Source organism: Podarcis liolepis, assembly GCF_965112155.1.
Source record: "Podarcis liolepis genome assembly, chromosome: 4".
In the NCBI taxonomy this organism is placed as follows: domain Eukaryota; kingdom Metazoa; phylum Chordata; class Lepidosauria; order Squamata; family Lacertidae; genus Podarcis; species Podarcis liolepis.
Genome location: NC_139558.1, coordinates 80,584,586 through 80,599,556, shown reverse-complemented (window position 1 = coordinate 80,599,556; position 14,971 = coordinate 80,584,586). Strand labels below are relative to the sequence as shown.

Sequence of the window (14,971 nt, the reverse complement as noted above, 5' to 3'; positions counted from 1 at the left end):
TCTTCACTGTCTGTTTTTTAATTACAGTGGTCAATTTATTTTCTTTAAAAAAAGCGGGGTGTGGGGTGGGGAGATACCAAAATGAACAGAGCTGGGGCCTGTCCTAGCATGGTCTAATCATAGCGATTAAGTCTAATAACAGTGATTAAGGTTATTTGCTCAATTTGCGTATACAACTTCTATCTTGCACATTAATGAATGGATCCACTTCCAGTGTGGGAAGTGTATCCATACAGTCATATGGTTACTGCATAGAAGTGCCCTCATTAAAGGGCAAAATTTGTCGGGAATACACAGTGATCTTACTAATTAATTTTTATAAAATATGTGCCAAAATGAACAATATTTGTAAGCAGGTTGTGAAGTTATCCAGTGGCCATGGGTACCTGAGTCTCCACTCAAAACTAAGTTAATTGTGGAATTACTTTGACTCATGCCATCATTTTTATTCTTAACGCAAAATTCAACTTCGTGTTTCTTTTTTTAAGTAAGCATGAAAACTATGCCAAATGTATACCAGTTTTGGAACTGAGGGCAAAGATAAGTACTTTTAGGGTCCCCAGAATGTTAACTCAGAATCCCTACTTCTGAAAAGGTTTTTTCTTTTTTGCATGTATTTGGGATAATAATAGCTGCACTGTCCTGCTTCTTCAGCAAATAGGGCTTCTTTACTATGTACAGTGGTGCCTCGCAAGACGAAAAGAATCCATTCCACGAGTCTCTTCGTCTTGCGGTTTTTTCGTCTTGTGAAGCAAGCCCATTAGCAGCTTAGCGGATTAGCGCTATTAGCGGCTTAGCGGGTTTAGCGGATCAGCTGATAAGCAGCTTAGCGAATCAGCTGATAAGTGGCTTAGCGAATCGGCTGATAAGCGGCTTAGCGGATCAGCTGATAAGCGGCTTAGCGGCTTGGGGAAAAGGGGGGGGGAGGAAAAAAACCCCGCAGGAACTCGCAAGACATTTTCGTCTTGCAAAGCAAGCCCATAGGAAATTCTTTTTGCGAAGCACCTCCAAAACGGAAAACCCTTTCGTCTAGCGGGTTTTCCGTCTTGCAAGGCATTCGTCTTGCGGGGCACCACTGTAATCCCAACCATTCAGGGACTTCATAGTGAGCCTGATGTTATCATAAGCCTGAATAGTTTGCAATTCCATAATTCCCTGGAAAAGGGCATGCAGGACTTAAATCTCTGGCTACCTAATTACATTTAAAGATTTTTAAAGGATTTTTTTGAGGATGGAAGCCACTTTGTTGCCGAGATTGCCACAACCTTCAAAACAAAACAAAATTAAATAAAGCAGCAGCAGCAGCAAATTTCACCCTCCATTTGGAGGCACTGTACATTTCTAAAATAATGTGTCTGACTCCATTCTGATAACAAGATAAAATTCCATCAATATGTCCAGTATTGGAAGACTGCACTGTATTGTAAATAATTATAAAAGCATTATACATAATTTTTTGCCTATACTGAAGGTTGATCTCACCATCTTTGGGAGCTCTGTGTTTGATTGATTTTAAGTTACACAATACTTTTTGTGGAGTGATTGCTAAGGCCAGTACATTTTTCTGGGGGGGGGGGGGACGGGACACGCAGGGGTACGCATACCCCTAAACATTTATTTATTTGTTTATTTATTTCAACTGCATCAGACCAATGTGGCTACCTACCTGAATCTACCCCTAAACATTTTGTGAATCTTTGTACTTTTGCCCATTTACTGTATTTATTCCCCCGATTTGAACTATAAAATGGTGATTTTTTTTGAGTAAGAGGTTTAAAGACTGTCTCAAGGCAAATCTAAAAAAATGTAGTATACAGTGGTACCTCAGGTTAAGTACTTCATTTGTTCTGGAGGTCCGTACTTAACAACAGAACCAGACTAAGAATCATAGAATTGTAGAGTTGAAAGGGGCCATGAGGGTCATCCAGTCCAGCCCCCTGCAGTGCAGGAATCTTTCACCCAATTTGGAGCTCAAGCCCACAACCCTGGGATTCAGAGTCTCATGCTCTACTGACTGAGCTACCCAGCCTATGCCCAGAGTATTCTGTTTGTGACTACTTGATTGCCTGCAAGTAGTTAATTATAGTCCCAGGCCTTTTCCCAAGACTGAAGAATTTACCTTAAGCAGAGTGCTTTACCAACAAGACTAGCAGGCAAAGTTACCAATTACGTCCACCTGATCTTGCCTGATCTTGACTTTCAACTCTAAGCCCCAATATCTAGACATTTGCAGTGTATGCTGAGCCACTAACACAATTTTAAAAAGACTTCTTCTTGCTGCAATACCTGGGGCAGACCCAATGTGCCGCCAGAAAGTTTTATCTTCACTTGATGCAGAAAGCTCTTAATTCTTCCACAGCATGGCATACGGCGGCTCTCAAGGAAAACTAACAGTGTTTGCCCTGAAAGCAGCTGATGCTGATATCCCAGTGCCTCTGTTTTCAGAGAACCACCAAAGCAAGACATTAAAAAGGTTTATTGGTTTCAAGCTGCTGTAGCCTTTGTTGGATGACTGGTTTTTTATGGGTTACGGTAGGGGGGAGAGAAAATGGATAATGGTATCTTTGTCAGTGGTCAGCATTTAGATAGATGCCCTGGGTGGCCCCTGCAAGTAGAAATGCTCAGTTGAAGCATCTTTACCTTTAAATGAATGAACCAAGACAAATTTCAGAGGTAGGGAGGTAATTCTCTCTTTCTAATACAAATGTACATACCCAAGTACAGTGGTACCTCAGGTTACATACGCTTCAGGTTACATACGCTTCAGGTTACAGGCTCCGCTAACCCAGAAATAGTACCTCGAGTTAAGAACTTTGCTTCAGGATGAGAACAGAAATTGTTCTCCAGTGGCGCAGCGGCAGCAGGAGGCCCCATTAGCTAAAGTGGTGTTTCAGGTTAAGAACAGCTTCAGCTTAAGAATGGACCTCTGGAACAAATTAAGTGCTTAACCTGAGGTACCACTGTAACATGCTCCACTCCACTTGCCCTGGTCTAGGAAGAGAAATTTTTCCGATAAATATATAGATATGGGTACACCCAACCCCCAACCCCCTCCTTCTGCATTATGATGCTCATCCCATCTCCCTGAATTGATGGAACTAAATAATTTAAATAGATGCCATGGGGGACTGCTGTTCTACCTGCAGTTTCAGAGGCAGTATACCTCTGAATACCAGTTGCTGGGAAATGTGGTTTTGTGCAGAATTCACAATTATCTGAGTTTCACAATACACTCACCAACCTCCCCCCCCCCCTGGATAAAAATGTGTATTTTAGAGGAAAGTGGGTATAAAATGTGTATATTAGTGAAAATATAAAAATGCATTTTATTAAAATAAATTGCCCGCAAATATGTGTATTAGGCCAAACGGTATACAAGTTGGACATATAATAGTTTAAATATGCACTAATGTGCACCTTTTTAAAATGCACTCATGTACGGTCCTATCCAGAATCAGTGGACTCCCCAAGTCCCGGACCTGGGAGCCACTCAGCTACAAACTTGATTTATCCATCTCTAGCTGTTACTGCTGAAACTCAGTTCTTTCCCATGGAGCAGCCATCATCATGTCTACTTCAACCCTTCATCATCTCCCTGCATGATTTGCTGTATTTGCTGTGCCATGGTGAACGCATCCTCTACGGCAGTTTTCAGATGTCCTTATAACTCCAGTTACACTTGTCTTTTGTCAGCCAATCTCTACTTGGAAACACTTTAAAGTCCTCTAACAGGGGACAGCGAAAGCATCAAAGAGACTGATTCTTGTAGAGCACAGACAATGTTTAATTCTGAAACTGCCTTCAGGCAGCTACAAAATGGAGTATTTCTTCTTGCTTATTTTGACAGATCAACTGAAATTAATACCAGAGATTAAAATAACATTGTCTGGATCTCTGATCATTGAAGAAAAGTTGCTGGTAGCTGTAGTCAGTCACCCCACTGCTGTTCAGTGAATACTAACAAATTTTGGATAAAACCCACCATGTTTGCATAGAAGCACTTGTCCACGGGAGGCAGTGGAGCAAGTCAGAACCAGGAGTCAAGTGCAAACAACAATCAGAAGCCAAGGGTAGGAGTCAGAATTGAAGAACAAAGCTAGGAATGCAAGACACTCCAGAGCTCAAGCAAAGCACCACTGAGACTGGGAACCTACCTATATTCCATCCTGCCCATGTGGAGCCAATGGCCATCCTGGTGGGTGGAGCCAGACCAGAGCACTGAAAGCCTGTGGTTGTACATTTCACCACATGTGGCATTGGCCAATAGGTCCTGACACACTGTAATGAAGTGGCAGGAATCAAAAGACGGATTCTATTATCTCGGCTGTGTAGTCAACTGTCCATAAGCTATTCAGTTTAGGCCCTGCCTGAAGGGCAAGTTAAAGTATTACACTTTCAACAATTGCTCCACCTTGATGCTGTTCCTGGTGTAACATTTAAAAACACTTTATGGTGTTATAAGGACAGCTCCTTATCCTTGGGTGTGGTGGTGCTTGAGTATGGATGCTCCATGACTTGGGAAACTCTGAAATGTTTCACCTTCTACAGGGATTGTTATTTGGCACCATGGGGAAAGTCCTTTTTAGTATGCTGCATGAAAAAGGTTGTGATGTTTAAATACGGCTATCCTGTATCTAAAGCAAGCTTTCCTGTGCTGAAAGCCTTCCTATTAGAACCTATGATTTTCTGGAAATCCTTCAAAATGGAGATTATACCCCTGTTGAGCAAGTAATTAGGAAATTCTAAATAATAAAGACATCAGACAGAAGGTGGATGTGCTATAACTCTTCTTTAGAAGACAGTATTAAATTTTACCATTACACTTAATTTGCTGCTGAAAAATGTATTTCCCTGCAGGAGGATGGCACCCTGCCATTAAGTTTCTTTCACATTTGCTCTGACAGCCTAGCTGTAATGTCAGTGCCCCCCATTGAATATAATCCTATCTGTGTTACGTTTGGATTTTCTATCAGTAGTCCCAGTTAGTGCTGATTATCATAAATACGGTCGTGTACTGGATTCTCCATCCCATCAGAGCAAGGAAGGCGACTTGAGTGGCCTGACCACGGCCAGCCCCACAGCACAACAAGGAAGTTGGCTCCTGAAAACAAAAGGGTTGTCCTAGCCACTGGAGTGATGGCGAAGGAAGCTCTGGCACCAAGGAGAAGGAATATCGCAACTCAGCCACCTAAGGCAATGGAGAAGCAGTAGTCTCATGAGAGGCCAGGAGGCCTAAGGGAGCGAACCACACAATATATTAAGGAAGGGGCATTGTCTGAAGTTATTTGCAGCCCGTATTTCTGAATCCATTCAGGGTAAAGCAGGGGAGAGGAAGACCAGGGTGACTTTCTAACCTTCTTCCCTGCACAGCTGAGGCCCCTACAAACCACCCACCTGGGGTATGTGGGATATCTTTAACCGTTAATATCATTTATTTCATTTTTATGTTTAAAACCTACAAAAACCAACCAAAGTTATTGTAGTACCTTATATGTTTCAGCTGGAATAGCTCAGTTGGCAGAGCATGAAATCCTTAATCTCAGGGTCATAGGTTTGAGCCCCACATTGGGTGAAAGATTCTTACATTGCAGGGCGTTGGACTAGAGGACCCATGTGGTCCATTCCAACTCTACTGAAAAACGCCTGCTCAGCTCTAGTCTAGTGCTTTTAACTCCACTGGTGGTGGTGGTGGTGGTATGTTTAAAAGATGCCAACTTGAAAAAGGCCAAAAGAATGGCCTACTTTAGATCCTAAGACTGTTCGTTTCCAATAAACACAGCCCTGTAATGCAATTTTTGCTTCCTGACGTTTTCATATAACATTTTTAATTTCTACCCCCAGTTGATCTCAAAAAAGTCCCGAATCCAAATGCTACGAAATCAAACCTTCCCAAGCCATGTCAGTCTGGACTTCGCCCTCCTGGTTATTCCCGATTGCCGGCCGCTAAACTAGCAGCCTTTGGCTTTGTCAGGAGCTCCAGTGTCTCGTCGATCTCAAGCAACCAGTCGAATGACAGCGTCCAGAGTGATCAAAGCAGGACAGCCAGTCGTAAGTCAGGGAACATTATTCCCACTCTAGATATGAGCAAGGTTCATTGCGGGGGGGGGGGGGAGCAGGAGAGAAGAGGATGAAAGAGAAAATTTAATTCCCTACTAGGATGTTTCTAATGGTTGCTTTTTTTCTCAATGCACATTTCTGCTGCTATGGAATCTTCTTTGCCTACCTTTGAGTGTTATGAAAATAATGATGGATGAATAATTTCGGATGACAAATTGCTTGGATAGGTTTTACTGCTTCAAAAAAAAAAAAGGCATCTTGCACAGTTCTGCGTTTTCTTTTTTTACCTGTTTGATGAATTATCCCTCTTACAAGCTGATGTAAGTAAATAAGTGCAAGTAGGTGTCCTGCATCAGCACACAGCAGTTATGAAATACACGCACTTCGGGGGAAGATTATGTGAAGTAAGCAATCTATTCTTTCTCGTTTGCTCTTGTTCCGTATCTCTCTTCAACGGGGCGAGCCAATCTTGGTTCAAGAAGCTAATGAAACCATGCTAGGGATTTTAAAAAGGATCAGAATTTTGCTGTTCCTCCCCTCCCCCTTAGCTATGGTCTCCTTTTCAGCTGTGGGGAAGGGGGAAAAATCCTTGGCTGAAATGTCACCTCAAATCCTATTTTCTGTTGCTAATGTTAATTTTATTAAGCACGAAATAACCGCACGATGCAGACCGTGCTCCTTATGGGATGTATATGCATGTGCCGTGCGCCAGAAGCACAAGCTGGGATTGGAGGATTTTAATTTTTTTCCTAATGCCAGTTCCTCTCTTTGAAGACCAGCTTCAGCGTGAACCGTGTCAATTTCAAAGCAACTGTTATCACTCTCAAAGTGGTTCAAATTGAAGGTGCCAGCTTCCATGAAGCGCCAGAGGCTTTTGGATGCTGTAGAGTCCTAAATCTTTCAGTGTTTATGCTAATTTTGAAATAATTACAATAAATAAAACAAAACCAGGCTACAGCCGATCCTAACGACTTCCTTAAGCTGGCATAGTAGGTTCGGTAAACCGGAGCAGCAGCAGTGTGGGATATTGAGCTTAGTGGCTGCAACTACAAAGATAATGTTATATATGTAGATGCCTTGATCATGGTGCTCTGTCGCACACTGTAGGATGCATGGGAAAGGTTTAAAGCGACAGGGCAGAAAACGTACATCCACAGCACAGAGCCCGAATAAATGAGATATCTCAAGCCCAGAGTAGAATTGCAAAGAGGGAAGAACACTTGCATCCCCAATGGTGAAAAATATTTTATTGGAAATAAATTGTTAACCATTCTTTTATTATTATTAAATTTGTGTGCTGCCCTTCATCCGGAGATCACAAGGCAGTTCCCAACATAGAAATTCAAAATGAGAACACAAAATGCATAATAAAAACAAAAAACAAACCAATAGCCCCCCTCTCAAAAACACATTTAGGTGGACATAGAATGTTAATCAACCAAAGGCCTGGTTGAAGAGAAAGGTTTTCGCTTGGTGCCTAAAGCCCTCCCTGTGGAAGCCCTCCCACTAGATGTCAAAGAGAACAACAACTACCAGACTTTTAGAAGACATCTGAAGGCAGCCCTGTTTAGGGAAGCTTTTAATGTTTGATGTATTAGAGGATTTTAATATTTTTTTTGGAAGCCGCCCAGAGTGGCTGGGGAAGCCCAGCCAGATGGGCAGGGTACAAATAAATTGTTGTTGTTGTTGTTGTTGTTGTTGTTGTTGTTGTTGTTATGAAGGCATCAGGTGAGAGTCCCAGGAGAGAGCATTTCTCCAATGGGGAGCCACCACAGAAAAGGCCCATTCTTGTGTTGCCATCCTCCAGACCTCCTGTGGAGAAGGCACATGAAGAAGGGCCTCAGATGATGAACGCAGGATCCGGGTCAGTTCATAGGAGGAGAGGTGAACCTTGAGGTATTGCAGTCCTGAGCCATTTAAGGCTTTATAAGTCAAAACCAGCACTTTGAAGTGGGCCTGGAAACTGATTGGCAGCCAGTGTAATTGGGTTAGGATTGGCATTATATGCTCAAACTGGCTTGCCCTGGTGAGCAAGCTGGCTGCTGAATTCTGCACCAGCTGAAGTTTCCGAACCGTCTTTAGAGGCAGCCCCATGGATGACACATTGCAGTAATCTGACCTAGAGAATACCAGGAGTTTGGCTATCCCTGTCCAGATCCCTGCCACTGAGGCCACCTGTGCTTCAAGCAACAGCAAAGGAACCAGAAGTACTTACCCACTCTTACACAACAATACAGTGGTAGCTCTAGTTGTGGACTTAATCCGTTTCAGGGTGCCATTCGCATCCCTAAAAGTCTGCAATTCGAGTGCCTCTTCCGCACATGTGCATGGCGTGATCGAGCGCTTCTGCACATGCGTGAAGCAGGGGATTGCTTTTGCGCATGCGTGCGTGGCGAACCCAGAAATAAACACTTCCAGGTTGGACACGTTCGTAAACTGAAAGTCCGTAACGAGAGCGGAACGCAACTAGAGGTACCACTATACATTCAGAATATGCCAAAAATGTCTTGCAAGTGGGAAAGTTTGTGTCTTAAGATGGTTGGCATTGGTAAAGGGCTGCTTGAGAGGCTGTCCCATCATTTACAGTACAATCCAACACATGTTTGCTTAGAATAAAGTCCCATTGAATTCAGTTGATCCACTGGGAAAACACAGTCGGTATCATAATTCTGTGACATCAAAAGGTTTTCATGACCCATCAAGACCCCTATGTGGGGTCACAAAAATTGGGTCACACTCACTTTTACACTTCTCTCAACCCCTGAGGACTGAGCATGGATTAATTTGGTGCTAAGTCCAAAAAGAAGGAAATAAAGATGAGTCATCCCAGGGAATATAGGATTACAGACTTAAAAAAAATATATTATTTAATTTTTTTGATGATACACCGAGAAGAAGAAGAGGAAGATAGGATTACAGGCTTAAGTGAGTGATCCTAACTCCACCGCTCCCCAGCTTTCTGCTAGTGACACTTCCACCTGCCCCCCCCCCCCCGTTTGGCGAGTAGAATGGAAGGCTCTGAGCCAGCAGAGTGATACTGGCATCCTTTAATGTGCATAAACTGCTGTAAGCAGGATAGAAAGCTTTCGTGTTTAGGGTTATTATTTTTACTGCTACATTTGTTTAGGTTGTGATTTTTAGGCTTTGGTTATATTGCAATTTGCAGCCAAGTTGACTTTAGGCTTTTACTGAGCTTTTATTGTTGTACTGTATTAGGTAAATTTTATTGATTATTGTGCTTTTTGTTTTGTGCCACTTTGGGTGTTTTTAAGTAGAAAAGTGGCTAATAAATCAATTGCCTTTCCCAGTTTTCTCAGGAAGCTTTTCCTCTAAAGAAGATGATGCCTAGCAATGGGCTATCCTTTGCATGCTGCTAGATATTTGTTGATTTAGGGCAAAACTAAATATTACATTATTCTCACTTTTTGTGGGTTTTTTAATGCTTAAACCGGCCATTTGTTAGCTGAAGAAAAATCAGCTGCAGAGCTGTAATTGAGAATGCGCTTTCAATCATGCATGCTCTGAAAATGCCCCCATTAGCCCCTGAAGGTCTTTTTTGCAGAAGCAAACAGTGAGCAAGGGAAGATTTTCTGGATCTGACCCAAGCTGCTTTTACTTCAAAATGAGTAACTGCTGCTTCTGGATGAAGCACAAGGGTACCCCCACGTAGAGGGCATTTCAGTAAACCAATTTTGAAGTTGCCAATGCCATTATGGCGTAAGCATTCATGGGCTAGAGTAGAGAAATAGGCCCTACATCACAAAAGCTTATGCCGCAATACATTTGTTAGCTTTAACATGCCTGAAGAAACCCTTTTGAGAAAGCTGAGTTTGGGCTCTGTAACCACCTTAAGGGTGCTGGATGATCTGATGTGGACTTTGGCAACCTGCTACGGTGTTTTATATTGCGAACCTCCACCCATGCTCCTGTAAACTTGCAGATAAACTCAAACATTGCAAAAAAGCCAATGAGCTTCCAGCGACCTCCTTCCAAAGGAAAGCAAATACTGTGCTCTTGGAACATGCCGTGGCTTAGGGAAATAGGGGAAGCATCACAGTAACAGGAGCCTGGGAGCGCAGCCTTTGCTTGGAAAAGAAAACCGTGTCAACTTGGAAGCGCCTGACATCCTGTTTAAATCAGGCCGTCTGTTCATATTTCAGGAATCCTTCTGCACACTTAGGATTCTAATACATGCAGGAGATTTTCCTCTCACATGCCAAATTTGTGGCAGGGCCAAAAATAGACCTTGGCAGTTCAGGTGTCTCTAGAGACTGTGCTATTGCCTCACCTCCCTGCTAGACTGATTTTTCTGAACAGGGAATGTATGTCAGGGAATTGTGGAACAAAACCCACATCTTTTGCACACCTAAAAATACTTTCCTGTCAGAACTACAACATGGCCTTGGCTTTTTTGTATTCTGATAGCGATGCGTCTTGCGTATGACTGTGTATCTTATATAAGTGCATCAAATAACACCATATGTGATATTAGCATATTGGTGAACTGAATTCTTTTTTCAAATCACTTGGCTTTCATTGAATAAGGCCAATGAAAACAACAATAGAGGGGTAAGGCAATGGAATGCACGACAATAAATGTGTTCTGAATAAAACATATATTGTTTAATTGCTGCTCTTGAATAATTGTGTTATGGAGAGGTTCTCATTCACATTGACTTCTGCTCTTTGCGCCTTACAGAAAATCTGAATCTGAATATTCTGTTCACTAGTAATTTTAACGCCTTCACCTCTGAGGTGCTAATTACTTAAATTTTGGGGATAGCTAAAGATGCCCAGGCATTTGGATGAGTTTGATGCAATGAAACCAGTTGCTGTCTGATTTATTGCCTGTCTGCTTGCTTTATTTAATATTTATTGGCATTTATAGCCTGCCCTTTATCATGCAGTCCCAGGGTGGGTTACATACAGTACAAAATAAGTAAGGCATGTAATACATACACATTACTAGGCCAAAACCAAATCAACAGCAACCAGCAACAGCGTCAACACTGTAAATGAAAGGGGGATTCTGATCTTGTCCCCAACCTCAAGGCCTATGCAAAAAGATGCATCTTGTCCTGATGTCAAAATGCTCTTTGAAGAGAAGTGCATTCCACAATCTGGGGCCATCACAAAAAAGGCCCTCTTATGTTCTGCTGCCCCACAAACTTCATAAGACAGCAGAGCTTATCAGCAAGGCCTCACCTCCAGATCTTAATACCTGGGATGGGATGCATGGGAGGGGGCATTCCTTCTGATATTTGCAACCCAAGTCATTTAGGGCTTTGTATGTCAATGTAAGTACCAGCTGTGATTTCAGTAGTAATTTCTGTTTGATGTTTCACATTTTCTTTAATGTGATGGTTATTGTGATCTAGTTTTTTAACATTACTTTTAGATTTTTTTTATTCTATTACATTCAAAAAGAAAGAAAAGTGTGAATAAGAAGAGAGGGGAAGAAGAAAGATTACAAAGTTTTTACTATATTAACAAAAAAGAATTATACGGAGAAGCAATATCTGTCACTTTTTAATGCCAATATATTGCAACCTGTTTCAAGTTCAGTTTTATGTTAAAATCCACCCTAGAGTCATTAAATGATAAAAGGGTGGATTTATAAATGGAATATATAAAATTGATAGTCAAGTAACAAAATGGCAAATGCTAATTCCAGTAGAATTTTTATTCCTTATCCCTTCTGTACGATGCTGGCCAAATGTGACTTTATGCACTAAAGAACTCAGGTATATAAAGAATCCAAAAAATCTCAATGGTGTGTAGACTTTGCCTTGCTTCTTGTTAGGAATATATGGCGGACAATTTAATATATTCTTGTAAACAGGTTAATTGGTGGGTTTCTGGAGGAAACATTGGCTCTGGATCCATTCCAGTCCGGCTTCCACTCTGGTCATGGGACCAAGACGGCTCTGGTCGCCCTAAATAATAATAATAATAAATTTTATTTATATCCCGCCCTCCCCAGGCGAAGCCGGGCTCAGGGCGGCTAACAACAATCAAATAATCAAACAGTCAAATAGTCACACAATCTAAAAATATTTCATTATAAAAAATAATTAAAATCAAATTGATGGCAACCAATTAAGCAAAATTCTGTGCAGGTTGCCAGAGGAGGGAGCCAGATGATCTCCGCAGGCAGGTGGATTGAGGCGGGTCGGGGCTGCTGATTCTTATAGACCTGTCAGCAGCCTTCAACATGGTTGATCATGAACTCCTGGACCACCGCCTCTCCGACGTGGGGATCCAGGGCATAGTCCTTCAATGGCTGCGCTCGTTTCTCTCTGGTCGGGGACAGAGGGTGGCGCTTGGGGGGGGGGAACTGTCATCGTGCCACTCCTTGGTGTGTGGAGTGCCGCAGAGTGTGATACTCTCCCCGATGCTTTTCAACATCTTTATGAGCCCAGCTTGTCCAGAGTTTTGGTTTGGGCTGCCATCAGTATGCTGATGACACCCAACTCTATCTGTTGATGGATGGCCATCCTGACTCGGCCCCAGACACACTGATCAGAAGTTTGGAAGCTGTGGCTGGATGGTTACGTGGGAGCCGGTTGAAGTTAAATCCTTCAAAGACAGTTCGGGAAGATATGGGATTGGGGAGCAACTCTCATCTCTTATGGGGCACAATTAGTGCCAGCACTGGCCGTTAAGTGTTTGGGTTTCTATGGAGGCGCAGATTGCAGCTATAACAAAGGCAGCATTTTTTCATCTCCGCCAAGCTAAGCAGTTGGCTCCTTACCTCTCTCGCCCTGACCTAGCCACTGTGATCCATGCGACGGTCACCTCCAGACTTGATTATTGTAACTCACTCTACGTGGGGCTGCCCTTGAGACTGACCCAGAAACTCCAGCGGGTGTAAAATGCTGCTGTGCGACTCCTTACGGGGTCCTCGCATTCACCCAGTGCTATACCAACTGCACTGACTCTCGGTGGAGTACAGGATCAGTTTTAAGGTGCTGGTTTTAACCTTTAAAGCCCTATACAACCTAGGACCCTCGTATTTACGGGACTGCCTCTCCTGGTATGCCCACGGAGGACCTTACGGTCTTCAAATAAAAACATTTTGGAGGTCCCAGGCCACAGAGAGGTTAGGCTGGCCTCAACCAGAGCCAGGGCTTTTTCGGCTGTGGCCCTGATCTGGTGGAACGCTCTGTCACAAGAGACTAGGGCCCTGCGGGACTTGACATCTTTCTGCAGGGCCTGCAAGAAAGAGCTGTTCCACCAGGCCTTTGGCACCGTCTGACCCCCTCCTTTGGTGATCTTCGTAGAACTCTGGCCCAGTGGTTGCCATTTGATTTTGAATTGATTTTAGAATATTGATTTTAGAATGCTGTGTTACTTTTATTGCTGTTAGCCACTCTGAGCCCGGCCTTGGCTGGGGAGGGCAGGATATAAATATTATTATTATTATTATTATTATTATTATTATTATTATTATTATTGAAAAGCTTTTGCAATCTAGAGTGGAGAGAGAGGTGAACAAAGTCAGTTGCCTCTGAATTTATCCACCTGGCTGTATGCAGTTGAACATCTGGGGCTGTGTGAAGGTAATTTTTGTTTAAGCTAATCAGCAGTTCAACAGCATAGGCTAGATTCAGCTCCTTCCCACTTCCCCAATCACCTCCTGCTTTTGTTCAATAAGGACTTCATGTTAAGGAAACCTTCTATACTGATGAAAGGTAAGGATACAATCTTCCTTCTCGCACAGAGACCACCCATACTGATTCAAGGGTAATTTGTTATCTTCAGATGGATTGCCCACCTGCATATATCTATGGTGGATGATTAATCAGCGTTTACATTGGTATGATAAATTACTCCCCCCTCAATGATCCATATTGTATATATGACAGCGAGGTCAAAGCATTTCTAAGTAAAAGAGAAAGGCAACCAAAATGATCAGTGGGCGGGAGGGGGGTCCACTTTGCCAATGCAGAAAAGCTGAAGCACTTGAGGATTTTTTAGCTTTTAGTACAAGAATAATATTTTTATTTTTAAAAAGTATTAGATATATTCATGGAAGTAGATATAGGTCTGGCTGAGGAACATGTGGTCTTCTGGATGGTGCTGGACTGTAAATCCTACTTAAAATACAATGTCCTAGACCAGATTTTTGAGAGGCACCTAAATTCATGTAAACCAATGGGACCCCTCTTTCATCTGTGGACCTCCTTCCCTCCAGCACAGAAATGCAGATGGAAAAACAGATATTGCCTGAGGAAGAACACTTGATACATAAATAAAATTATAGTGCTGCTTTTATGCCTTCCCCCAGGTGATGAGTTAGACACAGCCAATACTGCATATCCAATGGTTTGGCTCTGTGGATTTTTAGCTTGCAGTAAATGTTTAAATGCATTGTCATGGAAGAAAACAAACTGTTAATAATATTGCTTTTTCATGCAAGCATGGTTTTCATAATTGGGAAAAATGTGAAAGCAATTCCAATTTCAAAAAAGTAGGTAATATCGCTGCAGATCCAGTGTGCTTAACTGTGCAATTAATAAATCTCAGAGGCTGATTTCCCCCCTAATTTTTGCAGCAGATACCGTAGATCAGGGATAGCTAAGGGCCTGAGACCTATTTGTTCTTGGTCCACCATCCAGAGGCCACATGCCAGCAGAGGCCAGCAAAGATACATAAAAAAGCATGGCCAAAGTAAATGTGGTCACACCTCCTTCTCTCTCCCCCCTTACACGCTCCCCTCAGAGGTGAGCAGAGCTCACTCATCCTTTCTAAAGATAGGCCTATCTGTTTTTCATGAAATGGTTTACTTACAAGGTTTCATGGGCAGCAAAACTTAGTTTATTTCTAAAGTGGTGAAATTATTGGTATAGGAACTTCTCAGGGAGACTGGGGGTGAACAAAGGCTTGATTACCTGTTTTCTCCCAAGCTGAG

General features: G+C 42.5%; 1 protein-coding gene across 3 annotated transcripts in view; it reads left to right on the top strand.

Annotated features, from left to right (window-relative positions):
- The window catches only part of MTUS2 (microtubule associated scaffold protein 2), a 300,965-nt gene that overhangs the window by 116,387 nt on the left and 169,607 nt on the right, over positions 1 to 14,971 (top strand). For all 3 annotated transcript variants that reach the window (XM_083498852.1, XM_083498853.1, XM_083498851.1), the window contains one exon: positions 5,842 to 6,048. In XM_083498852.1, the coding sequence (XP_083354978.1) occupies positions 5,842 to 6,048 (207 nt within the window). The remainder of the gene's footprint in view (positions 1 to 5,841; positions 6,049 to 14,971) is intronic.